Below are 27,942 nucleotides of genomic sequence, written 5' to 3'. Positions count from 1 at the left end.
TCGACCACTTTGTATTCCATTTCGACCGATGAAAATTGTAATGCAACGTGCGGAATGAGCGAAGATTTAGCCGTCTACCCACCCGTCTTCCCGTCTAATCCTTCCGAGTCATCTCAGCCTGCGGAGGAATGATGTCCGGCGGTAGTAGCATCCGAGCCTTATGGATTCTCAATCCCCAAGACGCCGTCGTCTTCTCCAGGTAGATTAACGTAATCCTCCCGAATTTTTCTTCTCGCTCTTACCTAGTACTGAATATCAGGAGATTCCCCACGGTGGAGAAGCGGTGGCATGCGGCGTGCCAGAGAGAAATTGATCAGCTGGGGGATGCACTACAGCCGTTGCTGCCGACCGATGCGGAGCTCGCCGTAGCTTTTGGAGAGAGGAAGCGGAGGTCAGTTGGCGCTTCTGTTCGAACCCTCAACACTTCCTCCCTATTTGACATACTGCGGAAACTGTTTCCTATACAAAACTTTCAACAAAATTTGCCATGAGTTGAACCAATAGACTGAAACAAGCTAGAACTTACGTGCGTTTGTTGTATTGAAATTTGAATTTAATTTTTAATATGTCTGTTGAAAGTCCATTTATTTGTAAGCATGTTTCTAGGCTTTTTGAAAATTAAAGTCCTGCCAGACCTTTTCTTATTATTCTGTCTTAGTGTTCAAGATTTAAGATAAGCTAATTCCATTCCCGTTCCCGTTCAACAAACCATATCAATCCGCGTTCTAGGTAACCTAATTCTGGCTTGATTTCTGTTGTATTTAATCAAGTAGTTATTTTGTTTTGTGAATTATTTGGTAACCAAAGTTGTAATTACAACGAGCTACTGTGATACTGTATTCTAATATACAAATGCTTAGCTAACCTGAAGAAGCATTATGAAACACTGTCGTCTTATTTGTAATGTTAATGCCGTTAGAAAGGTAGTGTATTCTCTAGTTGGAGTATTCTGTTCAGCAAAGTAACCCTATTTATGATAACTCGGATCGTTCACTTTTTTAAAGGTAAATGGCATTAAAATTGCATATAATAAGTAGTTTCATGATGCATAAATGTGTGGTTGTCTGTACCATAGAACTATTTGCAAGATTGATTTAATAGTTTGTGAATTTTGAAGCTGATTAGGACGGTAACTGCAGTTTTCTAGCTACATAAATTGAGTAATGGACATATTATGGTTTCTGGTTTGTGCAGGGAAGGTTCTGTGTGTGGTTCTGGCATTCGTACTAGTGGGTCATCTAAGGGATCAGATTCTTGGGTTGATGATCCTATCACTCGTCATATTATATCACTTCATATCCACAAGAAGGACAAAAATGAGTTTATCTTGTGGCCATTAGTTTTACATACAAAGGGCAGTTATTATATTGCTATTTTACCATTGGTTGAGCCTCAACAGTTTAAAGCATATGAAAGATTGTGTAAAAGGAATTACTGTGGAAGCTCAGTTGGCGAGAAACAAAGTCTTTCTTCCTTTTTGCTTAATCTTCCATGCATCACAGGGTAGTGTAAGTTTATTATTTAGAATTATTGATTCTTTTATTTTTATTTTTATTCTTTCTTTTGATACAAACCGTGTAGTCAATTGGTTCTTTTATTTCTCATAAGCTTATAGTTCTTCCAACTTATAGAAGAAGTCTAAGATTTTAGATAGTTAAGCACTGTTTGATCAGAATGGCATAAATTGGGAACTTCTCAACTTCTAGATTCTTGCATATTTTTGGTTTCATACTAGTGGCGGAAATAGTATATTCATACTGGTTGCAGAAATAATGTGTTGTTCTTTTGGATCATCTTTGATATTTTAAGTTAGTGAAGTGTGCTAGAAAAGACTTTTAAGTTAAGCTGAAAAATAGTTATATATGCATATAAACTTCACAGCAACAAGTTAATGGTGCATTATACTTTTTGCTTCGCTGCTTTGCAGTATTCAGTGTCTCTTTCCTTTGTTCAATTTTCATATATATATATATATATATATATATAGTCCGACTATTATACTATTATGAGTACGATTGCCTTCGTACTCATAAGTTGTTTTTGATGTTGGGGCTTCCAAATCGAAGATCATACCGTTAACATAATTGAGAGTGCTTAAACATTCTAAAAACCAAATTTCATGATTTTTTAGCATCATATGCCTTACGATCAAAGGGCCCCAAAATTGACATTTTTAATGGTCAATATGGGGCGTTTTCAAGCTAACGGTATAAAAGAATCATAATTGATTGAACTTTTTATTAGAAAATTTTACTTACCATCAAGAGCAAGATCGATACTACCAATTTGAAATTTAAAGTCTTCTATCACTGCTTTGTATAAGATTTTTATTTTCAGTATGGTGACTACTCGTTCACTAGGCAAATGAAGTCAAAATATTATGAAATTTGGTTTCTCAATAGTTCGAACACTGTAGATCATGTCTAATAGAGTTGATCGCCGAATCGGATTTCTAGTCATCGAAAACAACTTGAAAGCATTGAAGCCTCCATGTTTTCGAAAGCATACTATCCTATTATATGTACACACACTATACTTTTATGGATACGATAGTTTTTATACTCATAATTTGTTTTGGATCACAGAGCTTTTGAATCAACGATCCTTACCGTTAATTGTAAATTAGAGCATTTAAATGTTCTAGAAACCGAGATCTTGAATTAAAGAACACTATTCTTTATATTTAGGAGGTCATTTGATTTTGATCGGTTATTTTATGCCCACTTGACGGACTTTATTATAATCTTAGAAACTTACTAAATTCGGTTTCTAGTTACTTCATGCTCTAAGTCATGTTTAATTGTATGGATCGTCGATTTGAAAGCTATATAATCGAAAATAACTTATGAGTATGAAGGCCTCCATACTCATAAGAGTATAGTGGTTCTACTTTCTCTTTCTCTCTCTCTCTCTATATTGCTTTCAAAAGCACATGAATAGTGCCTGCTCAACTTTTTAGTCCTTGGATCCATAATAATATTATCACCAAATAGTAAACCCTAGGTGTCCATGGGTTAAAAATTAAAAACGTTCTAACAAGCACTATTCATGTTCTTTTGAAACTATTCTAGATCCATATATATATATTCATAGTGTTTGCTTTCTACTTTTTAGCCCTTGGATCCATAATAGCACCACCACCAAATAGTAAACCTTATGCATCCAAGGGATAATAAGTAGATAGCAAACACTACTCTTCTACTATTCTAGTTTCTCTCTCTCTCTCTCTCTCTCTCTCTCTCTATATATATATATATATATATATATATATTGAGAATCATTGTCCTTTATAGGATGAGGGGATTTGGTGTGATCCTACTTGTTCACTGGAGAACAATTTTTTGTTATTAAGTTTGAATTTTAAATATGTAATTAAGCTAAAGACTCTGGCACAGTGGCATCGTTGTGTCAAATTAGACTTAACAATGTAATAATTTTTGCACCGACACCAACTTGTATGTTGTAGGGCATTTATGGTGGCTCATGTCCTAGGTGACATAATTTCTGGCGATGTTCTTGATCCTGAGGTTATTGTAGGTGGTTCCTCTGTAGGGGGCCTATTGGATTCGCTTACAGGTAGCATAGGCATATCAGGCATTTCGGCCCGAGCAAAACCTGCCGTAGCACCTGTTTCAACTTCGAGCACCTCAGGTGCTTTTGTCATTGGCGGCGCTACTCTGGATGCCCCAAAAAGTACTTCAAAACCCATTGACAAAGATGCACTTCGCGCTTTTATCAGCAGTTCAATGCCATTTGGTTGGTACTTCTACTGCAATGTTTCTCATCATATTTTTCTTTAACATTAGTTTCTTCATAGATCGTTACGTTAATAAAGTTAAAGCAAGTTTGACAAATCTTGAACCAGGGACTCCTATAGACCTCAGTTATACCAATATTTCTGCAATTAGGGCAAATGGCTTTTCATCAGCAGATATACCAACTGCAGACCTCAAGCAACCAGCGTGGAAGCCGTACCTATACAAAGGAAGGCAACGGATACTATTTTCCATTCATGAGATTTTCAATGCAGCGATGTATGATCGTGATGAAATACCAGATTCTCTTTCAATATCAGGCCAAGTGAACTGCAGGGCTGAGTTAGAAGGATTACCTGACGTTTCATTAACTCTGAGTGGGTTGAAAGATGCTCATGTGGAGGTTTTATCTTTCCATCAATCTTCTCAGGTATCAGAGCATGGTGATGATAAGCAAGGTCTAATGTTCTCGCCACCATTAGGGAATTTTTGTTTGATGCATTATCAAGCTTTACGCGGTCTTGATCCTCCTGTCAAAGGGTTCTACCAGCTGTCAATGGTCTCGGAAGATGAAGGTGCTTTTTTATTCAGGTTGCGGTTAATGGAAGGTTACAAGTCTCCTCTTTCGATGGAATATTGTTCTGTTACTATGCCATTTCCTCGGAGAAGAGTTGCATCCTTTGACGGGAATCCTTCAATCGGGACAGTTTCAATGACAAAACATTCTGTTGAGTGGAAAATTGTTATAAGTGGACGCAGTATAAGTGGGAAAAGCATCGAGGCTACTTTCTCTGGAAATGTGAAATTTCTTCCAAGAGCAAGCCAAAGAGTCCTTTCTTTGTCTAGGTCAGTTTCTGCAGTTAGAGCTGAAGATGATAGTGATGGTGAGCAAGATAGTTCTAATAATGTCATGAACATAGAGGAATACCTGATGGAGAAAATGAATAACGACCTGCAAGCAGTGGAGCTGGAAGAACCATTTTGTTGGCAAGCATACAACTATGCAAAGGTAGGCTTCTGTAGTTTCTCAAACATATCACTGCGCTTTGTGCATCTCTTTCAAGCGTTATGTGTAGTTTTTCTTTCATATTACGATATATTATAATTTCAGATACACATCGTACCCGTCTGATCATGTAATCATAATATTTCATATATGATCCTTGTTATGTAGTCTCTTATGAGACGTCTTCTTGTTTAGATATTCATGACTGGTATATGTAGCACCCCTACTATTACTCATTTTATTGGTTAATCTTGTGCTACTTCTTTTTGCTGCATAGCATAGTGACTAGTGAGTAATAGTTAGTTACTCGATCACTTGCTTTTATTGTATTGAAAGCTAGATTAAGTTGACTAGGACCGTCATGAGGTCTTTATGGGCCTTTCGGTTGCTATGAATATTTATTTCGGTGTCCATCTCTCTTTTATTTACTGTATAGGCCTGTGTTATGTGGTTGAGGGGAGCGTGAGACACGTCTACAGTCACATATTATGTGTGGCCTCTAATTTTTTTTTTCCTCAGGAAGAGTAGATCACCTCATAGGTGGACTGCAATATCCCAGAGCATCTGACTATAGGGATGTCGTGATGGACTAAGGCTTAAGCTCCTATGTCAGAGGGCACAGTAGCTGTTTAGAGCGGAAGGAGCTCCATTTGGGATTCTATAGCTTACACACTTGCCTTTAGGGTATTGAAGTCGGATGAATCTCCAGTGTTATGAAAACATGTTTACAGCTACATATTATACACGGAATCTGAATTATTTTCTTGTAATTTGATACATCATCTCTTAGATCGAATGCACAATCGTGAACTATCATGATTATGAGGGCCTTGCAATGGAGCAATATCACACTCCTATGTTGCAATTACAAAAATAAAATTTTTGTGTTACAAAAGTTATCATTGGATAATTTGTTATGACATGCAAATAGGTTCGTCATGATCATTAATTAACATATTTTTCTGTTCAGAGTTTTCATTATACCGCCATCAGTGTAACAGTACAAAATCAAGTTAGAAATTCTGAAATCTACAACAACATGAGGATCGAGAACCTTTCTTGCTTGTTGAGCTAGTGAAGAACATTTTCACATTCCTCTTCTGTTGTCCTTTGTCTATTTGTTCCCTCCTTTCATTGCTGTGTGGTTAGTCATCTAGGCATTGAAGCGAGTATAGTTGGTATCAATTTCTCTGACGGATATCATGTATTTGGTGACTTTGGGACAAAGACTCTGGGATTGCATGGTTGATTGGTCGTAGGTTATGGTCTTATGGATGCAATTTTATGCATAAATGTTAACAAATAATCATATAAATTGCGAGGTTATCAATAAGAAATAGCAACTACTGGATCCTTATTATTGTAGTTGTATTCCTAACACGTTGGTAAATGACAGATTTTAGTTCATGGTAGAGAGATGCTAGTTTTTTTTTTTGTTTTTTTTGTTTTTTTTTTTTTTTTTTTTTCCTGTCTTTTGGCTGAATTGCTAAAAGATCTTCCCATTCTTGGATAGTACCACTTTTTTCCCCCTAGTGCCCGTCTTCGTTGTTATTCATCTAAGCAACACTCGTAAAGTAACTTCTTATTGGTACGTGCTATCTTAATTTTTGAAACAACATATACACATAAATACATATATGCATGTGTGTGTGTGTGTGTGTGTGTGTGTGTGTGTGTGTATAGCATTAGATTATTTTGCAATTGTATGGGCTTTGCTAGAGCATAAATTGGCATGAAGAAGGCTCTAAGCAAATTATTTATCATTGGCCTTAACCCTCTCTAAATTTTGTGATACATCAAGAAAGGGGGTTGCTGTGAAAACCTGAAGAAACACTTCCTAGGATTATCTACCATCCTACTTGTTTATGATCATGGCTGGGAGGACGAACCCTACAAAATGTTGCTCCAGACATGATAAACATCTAGTCATAATAGAATATACACTTTGTTGACCGTGATTCTTCATTTGTTAAGTCTAAAGTTTTTTTACATGCTAGCCTTGTACTTCTTGATTTCTAAATATAGGAATATGTATGGTAAACTTGTTAACATGTTCTAATTCACCGATATTTTTGATACAGATTGCCTACTAGTTTGACCTTTATCAGATGCGTTTGTAATGTGCTATCCCATACTAGTTGCTTTTTTGCTTTGGGCATTTGTACATTAAATATTCCTTTGTTACTGGATCTTTTGTTTTGTCAATATAGTTTTGATGTTCTTTTCTGGCTCTAGTGTGGTTCTCTTCTTCGCCAATTTCCTTGACAATGAACACTTCTGCAGGTGTCTTTTAAGATTGTTGGAGGTTCACTATCCAGAATGACAATTGATCCAAAATCTGTAAGTTTGTTCTGGTTATTTTGCCTATTTGATAATTAAGGCAGTGCCACAATTGATTTCATTGAAGTTCAATTAATTTGATAATTAGGTGCATATTAAATTTGTGTCTTAGCATTTCCTCTGTGAAACTATATTAATTCCATTAATTCTATACTCGATATATTGGATAGTGGGGTTGTAGTCATCTGATGTGACTAATGTGCCATAGATTTGGAAAGGTTCAATGATTTCCTTGGTATTTTAACTTCTTACATTGTCAAAATGTGTTGGCCTGGTTTTTCTAATGCTAGTGCTCTTTGCCTTTGCAAAATCTTAGCCTTTTGTGTCATGACTAGATTTGTAGTAGTGAAGCTTATTTATATGCAACTATATGTGTACCTCCAAGCATTGCTATGCATATCTGTATGTGTTCGTGAAGAAACCCAAAAGTACTGTAGCAGTGTAGTGGGAAGGGGAAATTGAAATATGATGCAATAAGCAAGGATTAAAGTGTTCATCGGCACGGGCCGTATCCACCGTGCCGTATCGTGCTAGCAAGATATCGGCATGATACAGCCCCCTTGTCAATAGCACAACTCAAAATCCTCTATTCTTGAAATTAGTAAGTAATTTTCTCAATAAAGTTCAAAATATTTGATAAAAATATATAATAAATAATTGACATATTTTGTTGCTAAAGAAAATAAATATTTCATGCCATTACGTGTCAGTGCACATATATTTTTTATTACCAACTCATCGGTACGGCCCGGCATGCACCGTGCCGTACCGTGCTAGCAAGTTTCCGGCACGATCCCGTGCCGCGGCACTTAAATCCTTGGCAATAAGGTTCTGAATCCAATTTTTATAAGACCTTTTAAAATGAACTATAGAATCCAATGTAGGAAATAAAGCAAATTTCAGCAGCAGTATAATCAAGACTTTGATCAATAGCAACCATAAGAACTAATAATGAAGACAAAAAGCTGAGATCGATCACCAACACCAAGTACACATAATAGTCCTAAAATGAAACATCTAGGAGTCGATTCTTTCCAAGCTTAATTATTAAAAAGAAGATTGGATAGTTTCTAGTGGTGGTTTAAGCAAGTGGAAGGTTAAGGACAGCTAGGCGTTTTCCTCTTTCCAAACAGTCAGTTATTGGGGCAACCAAGGAACTGGAATTTCGAATGAAGCATTGGTAGAATGATGCACACCCACGAAAGCTTCGTATCTCAGTTAGGGTTTTCGGGGTTGGCCAGTTTCGAATCACCTGTATTTTAGCTGGATCAACCTTGCTCACCTCGCAAACACGTTATAACCTAGGAAGATGAGGTTGACGGTGAAAAAGCTACACTTCTTAAGGTTTAGATAAAGCTGATTCTCTCTGTAGATGGCTCAAATGGGCTTCAAGACTCATGCTATAGATCAGGATATCGTCGAAGCATACCCCAACTAACTTCCCAATGAACGGCAATAGCACCTGATTCATGTTGCGCAATGAAAGTGCTTGGGCACATATATCATGGACATAGCTATTAGCATTGCATGTCTGTGTTAGACTTATGTCCGACGTGGACGCGCCATTTACAAATGCTACATTTTGTTCGTCGCTCTATTCTTTCGTTTATTATATTGTGAGTACGTGTAGATTGTGGGCAACCTTTCTTCCTTCTAACAGAAGGTGGTACGATTGGCGGGCCCTGGGGTCGTGACTATTGTCGTCTATCGGGAACAGGATGGAAATGTGGTGCATATGTCTCGCGATAACATTCAACACTGTACTAACGGGAACAAAAAAATATGAGTCTATTCTTCTCTGTGAAGTAATATAAACTGCTAAAAGATACGAGCAATGTATTCCAGTTAGTTGAAATTCACTACAATCACATTCTACATATGTTCCATTCATAATATTGTATGAGAAATCTCTAGTATTGACCTCAAATTTTACGAGCCCAAATTGATGGACAATGTGTCCCCACGCTGTCTCCATGTCTGCTGTAATCTCACTTCGCATTTTAGGAGCTAACATGCTCGTCATACTTTCACCATCTTCACGACGCTGTAAGAAATAATTATTAAGTTTATAAAATATCACCGCGAATAAAAGCCGTGATAGGTAGAGCACGAACTCCCTTAAGAACCTACCCTATTTAAGCTTTCTGACATACTTGTGGTCATGAACCTGAAGAGTCATCCTCCATCAAATGTCCATGTCTAATACTCTGTGTTTCTCAAGACCATCCGCCCACTTCCAGGCATCATGGTCCAATGCATCTAATTCTTCCTTAAGCTTATATTCTTCTGTCGATGTTGAAGCACTTCCGGTAGCATAGAATTTGTACAATAAAGATTCATTTTTAAAACACTTATTTATATTTGCTTTTATGTGTCGAAGACACCACCGATGTGCATGACCCTAGCGTGGAGGATGTATCTCAGCCACTATTTTTTGAAATTCACTAAATCGATCATACATAAAGCAAACTTTTCGATTGCGTGTAACATATTGACGCAAGTTATGCAAAAACCAACGCTAACTCCCACCATTCTCTCCTTCGCAAATTGCAAGTGCTAAAGGATGTATGCCATTATTTGCGTCTGTAGTCTTCGCTATCAATGCACGGTCTTCGTATTTGCTATATAGGTGAGTGCCATTAATGCTCACTACCAATCGATAGTGTGCGAATCCACGAATAGAAGGTCCAAATGACTAAAAAACACGACCAAACAAACAATTCCTATCTGATGGCTATCTATGATCAAGACGCCATAAAGTAACATGATTAATTTTCTGCACCATAGTAAGATAACAAGACAAGTTTATGTATGATTGCTCCCAGCTCTCGTAAATAATCTGTAATGCTTTACTTCTTGCTAACTAGGCCTTCCAATAGGTTATGTTAACACACAAAGTGGATTATACCGTTTCTTGTATTTATTTTGGCGCTATTAAGTCTTGCTTTTATTGTCGGGAGAATCATTTGACATATAAGACTTGAAATACAATTACGGTGCGACTCTTTTAGCATTGACCAGCATATGTCTTAACTCTGCAGTCCGCCGCATCTTTGGAAACTGAAGTGTGTAATCTCCGAGGACATCCCTCTACCGTGCATTTTACTGTAGAAGTCATTTTTGTGGATTTCAAAATTTTCATCTGAACATTATGAGCAATATGTCATCGATCTAAAGTGTCTAATAAAGATGCCTTCTCACAAAAGATTTGACCAACCCAAGTCCTGTCAATGCTAGATAGGTCAGTATTGATTTGTCTAACATTGAATTCAGTCGAATCCACGACATACTGATTTACCTAATTGTTATATGTAGGAAAGTGTTCCGGATGGTCAATAAATTCAAGTCCTCATTAGGATTATCTATATATTCGTTGTTTACATGTGGGTCCTTGTTCTCACTGTAAATGGCAATTCACAAGACAATTCAACCTACCATCGTGATCATCATCAATGTCTGGATCATTCCAATCATTGTCCTCCTCACTGCTATAATGATCATTATTATGAGTAGGTGCTTTTTTCCTTTCATTACAACTTTAAGACTGTATGAGGTATGACCCCTACTCTAGTGAAGTCGCTTTCTTTGTTACTCTTTGAGTTCTGCTTTATAATTTGTAGGATAATACTAATTGGTATGTTTCAGCATGATATCTATTTGGTGAATGGAACTAGGCTAGAATACTACTAATAGCACCAAGTCAGGTTTTCGGTCCTTGGATGAAGGGATGTGCAGTTAGGATGATAATGGTCCCCTAGAGTTGAGTGGGTGGTTGGTTGAATAGTATGTTCTAACGGGTGGAAATGATTAAAGGGATAGATCTAACGGCGAAAAGCTTGATAGCACCAAGCGCTCGGTGCTATTGATAGCATAGTAGTCGGACTCTTGGTGAATGTACCTTTTCAATTATCTTAGCTATGAATTGGTTAGTACTTAATATTGATAATGCTTCCACGTATATTTAAACTATTAGTGCGAGCACCATATTTCTGCTAAAGCATAATTTCATTTCCCAGCGTAAGCACCTAGATAGTAGTTAGGGATGTCAATGGGTATGGATACCCGAAATTTTATCCGAACCCAAACCCGAATGAAACGGATATATCCGATGGATATGGATATGGATTCGGATATGGATATCAAAAGTAGAAACCCGACGGATATGGATTCGGATATGGATTTTGATTGTACCCGACCCGAACCCGAACCCGACCCGAATCCGAATTTATTTTGTATTATATATAATATATATATATAAATTTGATGTTATATTTGAATTTGTATTTTAAAAATTTAGGTTTAATATAATATATTTTGAAATATTGAAAAAAGAAATAATTGTTTCGGGTTCAAATTTTCGGGTTCAGGTTTGGGTTTCGGATTTTTGGTCGGGTTCGGGTTTGGATATGGATTTTTAAAATCCGTCGGGTTCGGGTTCGGGTTCGGGTCTCGGGTTTGGAGTCGGGTTCGGGTTCGGGTTTTTAAAAATCCGCCCCGAATCCGACCCGTTGACATCTCTAATAGTAGTTGCCTTCTAAAGAGCTTTCTAATACTCTGCATGGATATTAGAACAAATTATTCAGTGATAACTTAGTTTGGTATGAGTATTTTCTTTATGACTGTAAGTGATTTTAGCTCGATTGAAGCCCTCAGCAGCCATGATTTGGTAGGATAGATTGTATATCAGCCAGGAGTTGTTTTATCTTATTAGAGGAAAATCACTTGAAGGGCGAGCATAGCATGACTTTCTAAACGTTTGATCATTCTCCTTATCTATCAAATACTATAAGCTAGTTGAAGAAATGACAAAGATGTTCTGAACAAAATATTTATGCATCCATACAGGGCCTGAAGCCTTTACTTAGGGCATGCTATCTTCCTTGTTTGTTTCGTTTCCCTTTTTTTTTTTCTTTTTTGTTGCATTTGCAAATAACTTTCTGTGGATCGTGGCCTTTTTACCATTGCCCAGCTCTTTTTAGGAAAGTTAATTGCATGTATTCAATATTATGCCTTATTTGTGCTATGCTATGGTTCAACAAAAATATTACTATTTATTTGTGAGTAATAACTTACTTTCTCATGCAGGTAAGCATTTATCCTTCTGTAAAAGCTCCAATTGAGTTCTCAATGCAGGTACCTTATTTTTCCCTTTTCGTCTTTATACTTCTATTTGAAAGCAAATGTACAAATGGGAAAATTGTCTAAAATGCATATAATCCCCTTGCACAAAAAAAATGCACTTAACCACTATCGATAGATAAGAAATTTTTAGATAGTCATGGTGTTTTTTTAAAAAAATAGTGAAATGACCAAAATACCCTTTTATATACTCTCTTCCATTTTTTCTTAAAACCTTCTTCACCACCTCTGCCTCCATCATCGCAGACATCACTGTCGTCACAGCCGTCGCAACCATGGTTGCTACCTCTTCATGACCATCCTCCTCAAATACATCCTCCAACTTAGCCTACCTCTCAATCATTCTACTCGTTCCATCTTTCTCATCCTCCTCTGTTACCTATATATAACCACCATGAGCTCCTCTATTTTCATCCTCTACATCCTTTCTTTCATCCAAAATGAGAAGTGGAGAATATCGAAACAATGGGGAGAGAAAGCACGCCAATGATTCTCTAAGCCGGTCTTGATTTCCAAGGCCTCGGGAAACTGGTCGAGATAGATGACAGCACCTTTTTATCCTCTTCCTTACCGGGAAGGCGGGGCCCACACTCTGAAAGCAATTAGTAAGCCGATCTAGACCGATTTATCAGCTTGTGATATTATTGATCGATTTGGGGGAACTTGTTCGGAAATTCCGTAATGAAAGGAACACAGGAGTTTGTCGCTAGGTATTTGAACAAGTAACTAGTTTCCAGTTGAACTGTAGGTGTCACGACCCGCCGCCGGACAGCTCGGGCCCGAAACAGACCCGTCGAACGGACAGAGTTTCCCCTGCCCGCCCAAGGCGTAACAAAGTCTATGCATACATATCCAAGCAAGAGATATTAGCATCAAACATTTGCGAGAGGCGTATCACAGATGCAAGAGAATTTAAACTATCTATTACAACACTTCCACAGTGTATTAACCATTTACATTCTTTAACTTGTTACAACTTCTCTTTACATACAAAATGATTACCTCACATTTCTTTCTCAAAAGCTTTACATGTCTTTTTCTTTTCTTGCTTGCTATACACGAGGGTAGGTGATCTAGTCCTGGTGGTCCACACTATCTAGGGCTCGATGCCCTTGCCGCAATCCTCGACGAATGCGCTCGTGCTTGGCTCTACAAAACAGGGTGTGAGAACTAAACAAAGTTCCTAGTGGGTTCGGCCGCCGACCTTGCCGATTTTCTCACTAGGTTTAAGAAGGCGTAGAGACAAGAATAGGTCAATATGACAAGGAAGTAACAAGTAACAATCATAAGCCTAACTTGTCCAACATATATATATATATCATGCTTCAAAGATATCTACTATGCCTTTACCGATATCAACAAGTGAAAGTTCTACCATGTATGCAACATATATGAAATGCCATGACCATGCCTTGATTCAAATCCAATCGGTTCGCCCAAAGGTCGAACCACAATTCGCCACACACACTGTCACCTCTTGTGACCGTCTGCCGGGGGCGCACCGTGGTGCCTGAACCCCCGTCTCTATCTCACTGTGAAACTCCGGAGCCCACGGCTTGGGAGTCGTGACCTCCACAAGCCACAACAGACGAACATACGAGTATGATCAAGTCCTCCCGCCCGAGGACCTCGGGAATCCCATATCCCAAATAATCGCAAGGCATGTAATGCTCAAAGTCGGCCACATATGCAATAGTTTCCAATTCTCATCAATGTCATAGGCTTACACATCTAGTTCTCATGAATCTAGCATATTCTCATAACATGTCAACATGCATATGTCCTTTAGCATCTCATGCACATACATATATACATCTATCCCAACATCATAAAAATAAATACACCTACAAGTATCATGCAACATGGATCATCATTCCTCACACTAAAGCATTAATTTATCAAGAACTCATAGGGTTCTCACATAATCTCAATGCATGATGCTACATGGCTGTAGAACTTAGACATAGAATGAAATTCGGCTAATTCGGATAGCACCCCCCACCTCGAGTCGACATCATGAAGTGGGAAAGCCAAGCTGCGCAATTTATCTTCGTCGATTTCACTCGACTGCGGCAAACGAAGAGAAAATGGTGATTTCCCCATATTGACCATCGTAGGCTTAACGAAACTTCAATCTAAGCAATCCACCGCATCGGTTTACCTTCAATTGTGGAAATGTGGGACCAATTAACATCAAAACCCATACAATTAAAAAGCCCTATTTAGAAACCCTAGAAACCCATTCATGGCATAATATCCAAATCTCTTGGTGACTCATGCAATAGCTTAGGTTAGAATCACATGGGGTTCCCATTTATCACATTTCTAAGGTTTCTGCACAAAACCCTAACTCAAAACTTCTAAATTCCACAAAGCTCACCTCAAACCAAAGCTCTCCTCCAAGCCAAGCTTGTACAAGAGGCTGCTTCACCACCAAGCATGCTCTTCTCCACTAGTCTACACTTCTTGGAGCAAACCCTAGAGAGAGAGAGAGAGAGGTTGAGAGAGGGAAAGAGAAACTTCTCTTTTGGTTTGGTGTGAAGGGAACGAGGGAAAAGGGTTGAGAACCCTCACTTAAGGCTTCCCCTAACACAATTGCACCATGGCCCCTCACACAACTAACATTTTGCTCAACCCAAAATTTCGCGTGTTCGGGGTCGGGTCTGGATCCTACAGCCAGGGTTAGGACCCCGAGAGCATTTCCAGCGCAATAAGCTTGGAATTTTCCAACTTGCTCTCCAAGGTCCCATACACTTATTTAAACTATTCCGAAGCACTCGGAACATCTCATGGATCTCTCCAAATTGTCCATTACCACACTTCGGTCAATTTGACTGAAGTTCAGTGTACTGGGGATTCAGTATACTACAGTAGGTAAGGGTATCCAACTCTCCCTCTCTGCGCCATCGGCTAAGATACTTTTCCGAGCTTGACGAGCCAGACGGCCTCGGGCCAAGATCTCAATCACCGATTTGAGGTAGGTTGAGTTCCAACCTACTTTTCGAAGATCTTTTCCTTCTCTTCGGGATCGAACATCAATTGCAACGATTCGATAGACGGCTCATTGGGATAGATGTAAATAAACAATGCCCCCCTTAGAAATGTATAGGAGGTTTTTTCCTCATGCCGGATAAGGGTAGAAGTATGAAAAAATTTTGTATTTAGGTTCACGGGCTAGAGATAAGCGGACTCGAACCACTGACATCCGCCGTAGGGTACACCACCTTCTCTCAGGCCTCTCCGACTAATTCTACCGTAGAGGCCAACGATAAACAATAACTCCCCCCGAACACAGCTTACAACTTTCATCGTGCTGTGCTAGGGGAGATCCTCGGGGGTTCCAATAATCCGGGGTAGAGATCTTCCCGATAAGATCATCAAAGATTTTGCTCATACGAAGCAATACAGAGATGTCAAGCAGCGCTAGTGCGCCGAGCAGCTTCTCATTCTGCTGTGCCTGTGTGCAAAGCAAGCACGCTTTGACTGCGATGTGCAATCTTTGGTTTGCCTATCATTGCCCATTAAGGGCTGACTCCACTAGGCAAGAGGACTACTACTGGGATTATTCAACTACTAACTGATGACCAAGGGACTACTCTTCTTCCTTCCTCCACTACTGATATTGACTGACCAGTTGATAGGATAGCAGGGGCGGTTGAGAGGATATTAGGGGAAAGATTAAGAACCTATGCAGCCATAGGGTGCAAAGAGCTCGTTCTCTATCGTGCGTAGGGCACACAAAGGGCTCGTTCAGTTTAGTGTTTGGCGAAACCAATTAATTAAACCAAAGGCCTGTCTTAAGCATCTTGATTCAATTTTGGAAAGATCCTGCCTTGCTTGCCTGTGATACTAACCATAGGGGCTGAGCCCAGCCTCTTGTGCCGATGTAGTTTTCGACTTTCTTGAATTGCCCTTAGATGTCTAGTCAACTGCTGCACCACAACACATTTTAGGGAGAACCAGCTAGCTCTGGGTTCGAGTGGCATTTCACCCCTAACCACAACTTGTTCGTTGATTCTTCAACATCAGTCGGTTCGAACCTCCACTTAGTTTTACCCAAGCTTCATCCCGGTCATGGATAGATCACGCAGGTTTGGGTCCATAAGCAGTGACAATCGCCCTATGAAGACTCGCTTTCGCTACGGCTCCGGTGGGTTCCCTTAACCAAGCCACTGCCTATGAGTCGCCAGCTTATTCTTCAACAGGCTCTTTCTGTTTGAATCAGAGTTTGAAACCAAACTTCTCCTCAGGAGGATAGGTAGGGCGATTCAGGTGAGATCCAATGTAGATCTAACTTTCTATTCACTCGTGGGATCTGGGCGGTCCGGGGGGGACCACCACGGCTCCTCTCTTCTCGAGAAACCATACATCCCTTATCAGTGTTTGGACAACTATCTTTCGAGCACAGATGTTTCAGTTCGATAGGTTGCCTCTTACCTACCCATGGATTCAGCAGCAATTCGAAAGGTTGACCTATTTGGGAATCTTCGGATCTATGCTTATTTTCAACTCCCCGAAGCACTTTATGTGAGAGCGGAAGCCCCAAAAGGAGAATTGGGAATTTATTTGATAGGAGATAATAGCGCAAGAATCATTTCTTTTTTGAAGATGACGAGCTGTCCACCTTTATTACCTAAGATGAAGAATTATCACCCATGCTACGAGTCTGCGGTCAAACACAATTTGAGATCCCTCTTCCGTAGACATGAACCAGGTGAGTATAAATCCCTCTCTGTTTTGTCAGCTGATCCTACGAGCTTTCATTGAAAGCCTATATCTTATAGCACGTACAAGGACTTTTGGTGGGCAATCTTCTTTGCGCTCTTTGACCTACCATAGATCCTTAGTAGTGGACTGATCGACCTCAAGCCCTATTGTCAAAGACAGATGCAGAGGTAGCAGTGTCTAAGCCAGTACCTGGGCTAGTTGGCTTCGTCGACTCAGCAATTTCAGTGGTTGATCTGGAACTGAAACTACCTCAGTTGCCCTATTACCCGGTAAACTATCCTGGATCAGTAGAGTAGCATTGGATCGGGAATGTGGCCATTTCACTATTTTACATTGATCCACGGCAGATAGAGACTCTTCGACTAAGACATTGCCTTTATATAAAAAGACTGTTCACATTTCACCGGCCAGGTTCGAGACTCTCTTCCCTTCGTCAACATAGAGAGAATGGCAAAAACAAAATGGAATTTAATTGCTTTCGGAGTTTGTCGATGTTGTGCATCATGGAAAGCGAGTAAAACCACTTTATGTGTTTTCCGCCGGTGACTCGTATATATAGAAAACTAGCAAAAAATGTTAATGCTAGTTTATGGCATGCAAGACCGGCACATGTGGCTCTTGATAAAATGAAGCAATATTCTCCAAGAATCTAGCAGATGGTGTGCCTAATATTGGTGAAGTCAAAGTTGGTGGTGTATGTGAAGGAGGCCAACTTAGAAAATTTCAACGACTTCCATTTGAAGACTCCAAGTTGAGAAGTAAGAAGCCACCGGATCTCATTCACATTGATATCTTGGTATTAGATAGTGAGGCAAGTTATTTCGGATGCAGATATATGCTTCTATTTGTGGATGACTGCACAAGATTTTCATAGGTATATTTCCTTAAAGAGATGTTTGATGCTTTCTCTAAATGTAAACTTTTCAAAGCTATGGTGGAGGGGAGCATTTGAGAGGAATCAAGTGCTTGGGAAGTGAAGGAGATCGTAAATTTATATCAAAGGGGTTTCAAGAATTTTGTAGAGAGCATGGAATTCGGAGGCATTTATCTTGTGCTCACACTCCACTACAAAGTAGGTTGGCGGAGCGCAAGCTACGACATCTTTCGAAAGCATGTTGGTGTTGGCTCTACTCTAAGAATTTGCCTAAGGAGTTGTGCGTTGAAACGATGGCATGGGCATGTCATGTCATCAACTGGATGCTGTTGAGCTCTTGCAGTATGAAATATGAATTTTTTTTTATAAATAATCCTATCGATTTTTATAATTGTAAAAATAAATTTTTTTAAAAAATAATTATAAAAATAGACCTCTAAATGCGGTGAATGATTCATCGCATTCATAACTCATTAGGAGTAGAAAAAGAATAAAAGCGGTGAATGGTTCACCGCTTTTACCACCGTAGAAATATAGAAAGAAGTGAGAAAAAGAAAGAAAGCGGTGAATGGTTCACCGCTTTTAAAAGCGGTGAACCATTCACCGCTTTTATAGGATCATATTTATAAATAAATATTTAATATGTCTATTTTTAGAATAAAATTTTAGGAGAAGACTATTGCACTAAAAAACCCATGAAAAATCCTTTTGAAATGTTATATAGAATGAAACCATCTATTGGCTATTTTCATTTAGGGTTAATTGCATACACGTCCCTGCAAACATGGTGAATTGCAGATATATCCCTGCAAAACTCAACTTTCATAAATTGTCTCTGCAAAAGTCCTAATATATGCAAATATGTCCCTGCCGTTAGTTTCCGTTAGAAAATTTTCGTTAACCACAGTTAAAATACTTTATTATGGTTAATTAATAAGGTGAATTTATAATTTTACCCCTTTTTTCTTCTCCTCCTTTTTTCTTTTCCCTCTTCTTCGTCGCCGGCGAACCCGACCCAGACCTCGCCGCAGCGGTGAACCCTCTCCCTCTCCCTCTTCCTCTTCCTCTTCCTTTTCCCTCTTCCTCTTACCCCTTCTTGTTCCTTTCCTTCTTCCTCTTCCCTCTTCTTCGTCGCCGGCGAACCTGACCCCGACCTCGCCGACCTCAACCTCGCCGCGGCGGCGAACCTCTCCCTCTTCCTCTTTCTCTTCCCTTTTCCTCTTCCTCTTCCCCCTTCTTCTTCCTCTTCCCTCTTCTTCGTCGCCGGCGAACCCGACCCCGACCTCGACCTGGCTGCAAACCCCCTCGCCTCCAAGCTCCTCCGGCCTGCGCCGCTTCCGCCTTCTTCTTCTTCGTATCCTCCTCTTCTCCTCCTTCTTCTTCTTTGTCGTCGTCGTCGATGATCTGCCACCGTTGCCGTCCGCTCCGGTGGCCCGAAGAGGAAGAAGAGGAAGACGGAGTATTTTTGGAGGGACATATTTGTGAGGGCAAATTGTCATTTCACAAGCATACTGTTAAAAAATTAACAGTTTCCTAACAGATTTTAACCAGAGGGACATCTGCATACATTAGGACTTTTGTAGGGACAACTTATGAAAGTTGAGTTTTGCAGGGATATATTTGCTATTCACCATGTTTGCAGGGACCTGTATGAAATTAACCCTTTCATTTATTTGATTCCATTTGTTATGTTCATGTACCGAATGCAAATCGGACCAAATTTAATGCTAAGTCAGAGAAGTGTGTCTTCATTGGTTATGAAACACAAAAGAAAGGTTGGAAGTGTATGGATTCGAAAACTCACAAGTTCGTCACCTCTAGAGACGTGGTGTTCAATGAAATGTCATCCTATTATGATCAACCGATGTTGTACCAAATGAAGCTCCTACAAGTTCCCATGTTGAAACAATATTGGAGAGGCCTTCTTCTATGTTGTTTCCTTCTAATGCTTTAAATACATTGATTTCTTCTTCGAGGAGAGTCGAATAGAGGGGAAGCATAGGTACCCGAGTAGAAAATTCATATTCTAGAAGTGAGGTTCAAGAACAACCGATGAGAAGGTCTACACAAGAATTCAAGAAGAATCCACATTATTTTGGACCAGAGTAGAATTCCGGTGCAAATTTAGTGGATGTTGCTTCATGTTTCTTTGTGGGGTGATGAGCCTTCTTGTTATGATGAAGCTACAGGGGTTCATGAATGGGAGAAGGCAATGGAAGAGAAAATTAGTGCACTTGATAAAAATGAAACTTGGGAGTCGGTGCCAAAACTGAAGGACATAAAACCGGTTTCATATAAGTGGGTATACAAGAATAAAAGAAAGGTCGATGGATCCGTGGATAGATACAAAGCACGGTTGGTAGCTCGTGGCTTCACTCAATAATATGGATTGGACTATAAAGAGACATTTAGTCCGGTGGCCAAAATGACATTTGTTCAGGTTCTCATTTCATTGGCAGCTTCAATGGGATAGAAGATGTGGCAACTTGATGTCAAAAATACCTTCTTGTATCGGGAGGTGGACTGAAAGACTTATATGTGCCAACTGCCGGGCTTTATTTCAAAGATTTCTCCAGATCATGTATGCCGGTTGAAAAGGGCGATTTATGGGCTCAAGCAAACGCCACGAGCTTGGTATGGTAAAATTGCTCAATACCTTCTCTTTTGTGGTTTTCATGTTTCCAATTCCAATCCAAGTATGTTTGTGAAGATGTATAATGGTAGGCATGCCATTGTGTTTCTCTATGTGGATGACATGATTGTTACCGGAGACAATGCCGAGGAGATTAGTAAGCTTAGGGATGAACTTGCTATTCGCTTTGAAATGAAAGATTTTAGGTGAGTTTAGCCACTTTCTTGGATTGGAGGTTGAGAAGGGTATTGATAGTATTTGTCTCTCAAAAACACTATTATGCCTCAAAGCTTGTTGAAAAGTTTGGTTTGAAGAAGAGCAAGTCGTGCTTTTCTCCTATGGATGCAAATATGAGGTTGCGAAAGGGCGATTGTAAGGCTCTTGAGGATCCAAGCCTTTACCGAACACTTATTTGTAACTTGTTATACCTTGTTATTACTGGGACGGATGTTGCATATTCGGTGGTGGCAGTTAGCCAGTTTATGCAAGCACCAAGAAAGCCTCATTTGAGTGCTGCTAAGAGAATTGTCAAGTTCGTCAATTCCTCTTGATCTTGGTCTTCTTTATAATTAGAGTATAAGATGTAAACTTGTAGGTTTTACCGATGCTGATTGGGCAGGTGATCTTGATGAGAGGAAATCTACAACGGGCTATGTGTTGGGATTGGGTTTTGGTTTTGTATCATGATGTGGAAAGAAGGAAGACATTGTGGCTCTCTGTAGCATGGAGTCGGAGTACAAAGCGGCAACCCTTGCGGCACAAGAATATGTAGGGATGCGGACTTTGGTTGCTTTCCGGTAAAGGTTTATTGTGACAACCAAAGTGCAATCAAGTTGGCGGCGAATCCGGGGTTTCATGCTAGCACCAGACATATTGAAGTGGAGCACCACTTCATTCGGGAGAAAGTGCTTCATGAAGAAATTGAGTTAATGGAAGTGCGGTTGCAACAAAACTTGGTGGATATCTTCACCAAAGCTATTCCAAAGGCGAAGTTTGTAGAACTTCACGAAAGGCTCTGTTTGGTTTCTCACAAGTTTGCGCTAAGGGGAGTGTTAAAAATTAGTGCTAAACTTGTTTTTTTAATTTCTTTTTGGTCTACTAGATTAATAAAGTGTATTTCTAGGAGCCAAATGATCTATTGTTTAAATAGGTCTTTTTTGTTCCTTTTGAGTCAAGTTGATTTGTGGCTTATTTTGGGTTAAGTGAGTCAAGTTGGTCCACATGGGGTTAGCTAGGGGTCAAAAGAAAATAGGTTGAGCGAGAAAACTAGCTTCTTCTCTTTTGTTCTTTATTCTCTTTTGTGGTGTTTCTCTCAAGGGCAAGAGAAGTGTAAAAGAGAGTCCAAAGGTTGTGAGATTTTGCTACATTTGAGGTGGGTGACCTTTAATCTGCCTCTTGTCCTCTGTTGTGAACGTTCCTTCTAAGGTATTTTTGGTTGAAGGTTTATTTGATATTTTTCAGTTTTGATTGTATGGTGTTTTGAATATTCTTGGTGAAGTTGATTAAATTCATATGTAGAGTTGTTTGAGATTGTTATTGTGAGCTTTCTATTTCTTCGTTTTTGTCTTTTACGGTGGTTGTACGATCTTAGGCGTGTAGGAAACTTGAATTTTCGGTTTCTACACATGGGAGGAAAGGGTGTGCTCGGGTTGGAGCCAGTTATACTTTTCTCTTCAAGTAGAACAAGAAATACTAAAGTTTGGATTTCGTATATAAAAAATTTCTGTAAGGTTGGGTTATACAGTCAAAACTATTGAAGTTTAGGTACCAATTTGATGCTTTACTATTTCTGAAATGTTAAGAAATTCCAGCATTTCGAAATAATAGATTCCACCTGCAAGCTAGCTTATGGCACCCCAAAAACAATGAGTTAGAGGCCATACATATTATGCCATTCTTGACGTCTGTTCATCTCTCAATTAATTGAAAATTATCACGGGCCTTTCTAGTACATGAAAAAGATATATGGGCAGAGAAACCCTTGCTTCGAAAATGCACGCCTCCTAATTACTCCACAACCTCTACTGCACTAGGAAGAGGAGAGAAAATGTCACGCCCCCGCCCCGAGGCCGCTACCGATTTGGCACGGTTCGGGCGCGGCGAACGGACGCCGAACGGACAGAGTCTCCCCTGTCCGCCCAAGGCTCAAATGACGAGATTGTGTACAACAAGTTCCCAGGAAAACACTTGAATACATACACAATCATACAACAACAGCGAGAGCACAAACAGTGCTGAATATTACAAGAGCAAGCATCACAAGTAGAAGACATACAAGTGAAACAAAAGAGAGATACTTAACTATTCTATTACAACCATTCAACTCGATACATTTAATTACAACTTGCATTCTTTTCCAAACTATGAATATAAGCTTACATTCTTCAAAAGATAAACATTAGTTTACATTTATCTCAAAATACCTCACATCCTATACATCATCTACTCTCAATACATGTATAGGGTAACTCTAATGCAAAATAGGAAAGTAAACTACCAACTAGCACTAGGGCGCTAAGCCCATAACGCGATCCTCTGCCGATCCGCTCTCGTGTGTACCTGTACCCCAAAACCACACGGGGTGAGAACTATATAAATATAGTTCCCAGTGGGTTCGGCCGCCGACTCCGCCGATCTTCCCACTAGGTCCAAGCTGGCACAGATAGATAGATAGAAAGATATATGGAAATACTACTACTATATCTACTATGCCATCAAATGCAAAGTATGCATGGAACATCATCTAGCAATAACCTACCATCATGCTAGTATGCCTCAACAGTGAAATAAATACAACAACAACATAGTTATGCAATGCACTATGTCTAATCAAGGTATGAATGCAATACTCTTATACTATTTATGTTATTACCCAATCCGCTAGGCTAACTTGCCTAAGATCTCAAATCTAGTAGGTGAAGAGCTACCTCACTCTTGTCTCACTCGACTCATATCTCAAAGGTCTGACCCAATCTCGTGAGTCCCAGGCAAAGAGCTACCCTGCCCCTCGCCCGACTCACATCTCAAGGTCCTAGGCAAAGGCTACCCCGCACTTTGCCCGACTCACATCTCAAGGTCCTAGGCAAAGGCTACCCCGCACTTTGCCCGACTCACATCTCGACCTACTAGGTACAGGGCTACTCCACTCAAATCTCATAGGTGAAGGAATAGTATATCATGAATGCATGAGCAATAAGTAAGCTACTATGAACACTAGTAAGCTACTATGAACAACAACAACTATGGAAGCAAGCTATCATGAACAATAATAATGAGTATGACTCAATAGGTAACCCAATCTCCAAGTGAACACAAGGTTCACAAGCAAGGCTCACATGAAAACCTCCGAGGGATGCCTAGCTGGACTATCCCCGAGTACGCCTGCGGATAACAAGCGGCTATCCGAGCAGCAAGCGGGCTGCCTCTCTAGTGACCAACTCCAGAGCGCAGAACTTGAGGGGAGCGACCCCACCAAGCGCAGACAGGCAATGTGAGCATGATCGACTCACGAGCAACAACAACCTACCCTCTAAGGGTAATCTCATCATGGAATCAAGGTGTTCTTATACCCAATCTCATAGTGTCTCAACTACACTAATGTTCTCATATCAAGATCATAAACAATCATATGCTACTCATCATAGTTTTCTAACTAGATGCCACTCGTCAATTTTGACTCATTATCAACACTAGTTACATCATACTAGTTCTTTAGCAACATAAGCATTAATCATCTCATATAGGGTCTAGGTCTTTATTATAGAGTTTTCATCATATAATCATCATGCATACTAGATCATGGATCAATCATCAAGATGTATAGCTACTAGCATGCATATATAAGCAATAACCATAATCATCTAGCACCTATATACAATAAATACAATATGCAACTTGATCGATTAATGTATTCAACTACAGTTTAATCCACATTAATCATGCCTTTATAGGGTTTCACCACACTAAGTCCCAATCTCATGCATACTAGGTACAAGTATTAATCAAGTAACACTACACTCCCACTAGCATGCCATGACATGTAACAATTGCCAACTAGTACCCTATAATGCAATATTCCAATATGCAACTTGATCAATGTTAACTAGAGTTTCTAGTACAACAACCAATCCATTACTAAGTTCAAGTCATATGTGTTTTTAGCACAATGAGTTCAATGCCACTTGTAAACTATGTCTTTAAATACAATACTAGGTTCTTCTTTCATTTAGCATCATAGGTTTACCAATGTCATCTCATAATCCTTATGTCCATTACATCATATATCCATATCATAATACTATATTGATCATAAACATCATACAAGGATTAGGAATGCATGTATTGTCATCCTATAATGCATAGCAACATATAATATGCTTATATAATTGATAAAGTACTAAGATATAGGGAGAAGCCCGATTGCTTCGGGATGACACCCCCCACCTTTTATCGCGTTCCGATTGCTCGTCGTCACTCGCAATCGGCCTCCCGCGGCGCACGCCGCTCGGCTTGACCCAATCCGTGCGCGACCACCAAACGACCTCCGATTCGCGATCCGAAAATTAAAGGTCTTCGGTTTCTTGTCACGATGCTTCAAATCCGTTTTCAGGATTTTACGACGTCGCCTCGGCCCTCCAGGCGGAAACGAAGCCTAAACGTCCGTTTCTTTAATAACTTTGCACCGGCTCGACGAATCGCCGAACCGTCGCTTCCAACGCGTTCGTAGACCTAGCAATTAGGTAAACAGAGGGTTAAAAGAGATCAAACCCAACAATTTATAAAAATCCCATTTTGAGCCCTAGGTTTCAACTATTGCAAGAATACTCTACTACAACCTTAGATTCATGCAATAATCATCTATTAGGCATCAATGGGTTCCACTAAAACCATTTCCAAAGCATTTAGACCTATCTTTAGAGATCTACCATTAAAGCCCTCATTTTGGAGCTCTATGTTGCAATAGGTAAAAATCCACCATTAGAACTTAGGATCTAAGCATAAATCATCTACTTAGCATCTAGGAAAGCTACTAATTCGTTTCTAGAGCTTAAAACCCAAGCAATAGAGAAATGCCATTAAAGCTCTTAAAGCTTACCTTCAAAGCATGCTCCAATGGAGAGGAAGAAGATGAAGTTGATGAAGATCAACTTCCAAGCTTACTTCTCCACCAAATCCATCCATTTTGGGAGAGATTTAGAGAGAGAAAATGGAAGGCTTCTCTTTCTCCCTCTTTCCATGCGTGTGTGTGTGTGGCGTGTGCGTGTGTGGTGTGCGGCCGAAGGAGAAGAAGAAGCATCAGCTTCTTCATAATACCCCTCAAACACTATTCATCCAGGCAACTTAAAATCTGATAACTTTCGCCGGAGCTCCCTGAATGTCCGTTTGAGCTCAAACTTGACAGTCATGTTCGGTTTTACTTAACTTAACAAGCTGACGATCACTGGTTCAGTTTCGACCCCGTTTGGTCACTGAAAACTGTACCGAACTGCAATCTTTATCAGATAGCTTTCGGATTTTATTTCTCACTCTACGGGTGTCAGAAAAATATGAAACCTTAAATCTAGCCTCATAAAAATATTTCTGACATCTCTGCCAATTTTCATAATTTTCTGAGACTGTATTTTCTGCTAATTTATCTGCCCCGTTTCCAACAGAAAATTCTAAATCTTCTGTTTTAATTCCGATTTCAGCACAGGTCATTCCCAACTTATATTTCACTTCTCTAAATTCAATAAAAATAGTATCTCATACTATTTTTATTTATTTCTATTTTTATATTTAAATCCGGTATATTACATTACACCGCAACCTTACCGGAACCATTCAAATGGCTCTCCAACCAAATGGACACCGTAACCTCATGATTTTAGAAGTCCGGTACTTTACAGAAAAAAATCCTCTTTTCCCTTGTAGACAGCTATTTATGCTGTACTGACAATGAAATCTCATCTGACCCTCTTTTGTGATGACCGTCTTTGATTTTCTCAATATGGTTATTTTATTGTGTCAGCATCTTGTCAATTTGTCCTATCGTAGAATTGGAGGACTTTTATTTTTCAGCTTCTCTATGTTTTGAAGTTGATAACCTTTTAATTCACTATAAATGTTGCATTTGCCAGGTTTCCTCTGGAGACTACATACTCTGGAATACTTTGGGAAGATGTCCCGCTTCTGCATTGCCCAAAAATTCTTGATTACGTGAGATCATTTATGTTATGCTGTCTTGTCAGTTTAACTGTTGCGCAATTTATTTAACGTATCGAAACTTCTTCAAATCAACACAGGGGACTGCATCAAATGTTTGAAAAGTGCCTTAATTTTCTAAAGGCAGTAAGTATTTCGCCATAATTCTATGATACCACCAGTGAAAGATTGAAGTGTTCTTAGTTGATCTGATTGACACTTTATCAATAATTTCTTCTTCTTTTTTTTTTTTTTAACAATAGAACTCCTTAATGTATTTCAAATAAGAATTAGGCTGTTGAGTTAGCTTTCGACTTTGTTGTATGATTTATCTTCACTCTGCTCATTCGTAAGCTGTTTGCTATGAAATTTGACATGAAACAAAAGTGGGAAGTGAAGCGACTTGTATTTGCTTGTTTGTTTGTCTAACAAGTCATACATCCAAGTTCAATGTATTTTGAATTTTTTCCGAACTTGATTTTTACACTTGTTTATTTAAACTGAAACTAGCCTGCGCCGTAACTGATCTCCCATCTGTTCCATCGTTTGTTTTGACCCAACTGCCAAATTTCGAACCCTGTTTGGTTTCACATAAAAATGTCATAATATATTTTTTTCGAGGAAAAGAGTATTCGATTGAAGGAAAAGTTTAGACGATCCTTAGTGCTTGGTTTATCAAAGAAGAATCAGTTTCTTGTTTGGATAGTAGGAAATGGGGCTGTAAATTATACTTACGGTTGCTTAAAAGAAATTTTTTTTTTTTTTTTTTTCTCTTTTATTACATTTATAGGTTTACTTTCAATGCGGGTTTTGATTAATATATATATGCTGGTCGTGTTGAATCATATTTTGCTCTATAAATTGTTCTGTTTTCTCTGGTGGACTCTGAATTATGATTTAGTTTGTTGACTAGTTGTGTGATGAATTGTACCTTCTCGCCCAATTAGCTCATACTGCTCTCAATAAACCTCAAATTTTCAGTTTGTTTGATGAAATATATTCAGCATATGTGCTGAATCATATCTTGCCGTTAAGGTCTGTTTGTTCTCGTAAACCTCCAATACTTTTTGATGGAAGAATACGATGTATATTGATTGCTGAATCGTATTTCGCTATTCAGCTTAGTTTGCTCTCTTAAACATCTATTTTTCAGTCAGTATGATGAAAATATCTACTGGCTATGTTATTAATTATAATTCACTATCTGTGTATTCATTTTGCTGTTCTAAAAGGCTTCTAAAAGTCAAGCTTTCAGTAAGTTTAATGAATATATGCATTGTAATGC

The 27,942-nt window shown here is 39.2% G+C and overlaps 1 protein-coding gene and 1 long non-coding RNA gene across 5 annotated transcripts; one reads left to right on the top strand and one right to left on the bottom strand.

Annotated features, from left to right (window-relative positions):
* LOC109719339 (AP-5 complex subunit mu) lies at positions 1–27,067 on the top strand. Of its 4 annotated transcripts, XM_020245940.1 has the most exons (9): positions 2–199; positions 260–391; positions 1,195–1,503; positions 3,467–3,756; positions 3,866–4,764; positions 7,045–7,101; positions 12,187–12,234; positions 26,594–26,672; positions 26,759–27,067. In XM_020245940.1, exons 1-8 carry the CDS (start codon positions 129–131, stop codon positions 26,666–26,668), a joined length of 1,881 nt encoding a protein of 626 aa, XP_020101529.1. In that variant the 5' UTR covers positions 2–128; the 3' UTR covers positions 26,669–26,672; positions 26,759–27,067. The 4 variants fall into 4 exon arrangements, with proteins under 4 accessions (XP_020101531.1, XP_020101532.1, XP_020101529.1 ...); XM_020245939.1 differs by having other exon boundaries at positions 26,594–27,067; XM_020245942.1 differs by lacking the exon at positions 12,187–12,234 and having other exon boundaries at positions 1–199; positions 26,594–27,067.
* On the bottom strand, positions 22,799–24,977 carry LOC109719340. The gene is made up of 2 exons (XR_002218660.1): positions 24,918–24,977; positions 22,799–23,033 (listed from the first exon to the last, which is right to left on the bottom strand). It is a non-coding gene; the product is annotated as an uncharacterized LOC109719340 (long non-coding RNA).

The sequence above is a fragment of the Ananas comosus genome, linkage group 13 (assembly GCF_001540865.1).
Source record: "Ananas comosus cultivar F153 linkage group 13, ASM154086v1, whole genome shotgun sequence".
Lineage (NCBI taxonomy): Eukaryota > Viridiplantae > Streptophyta > Magnoliopsida > Poales > Bromeliaceae > Ananas > Ananas comosus.
The sequence above is the reverse complement of the archived record's forward strand: the minus strand, read 5'-3'. Positions and strand labels throughout refer to the sequence as shown.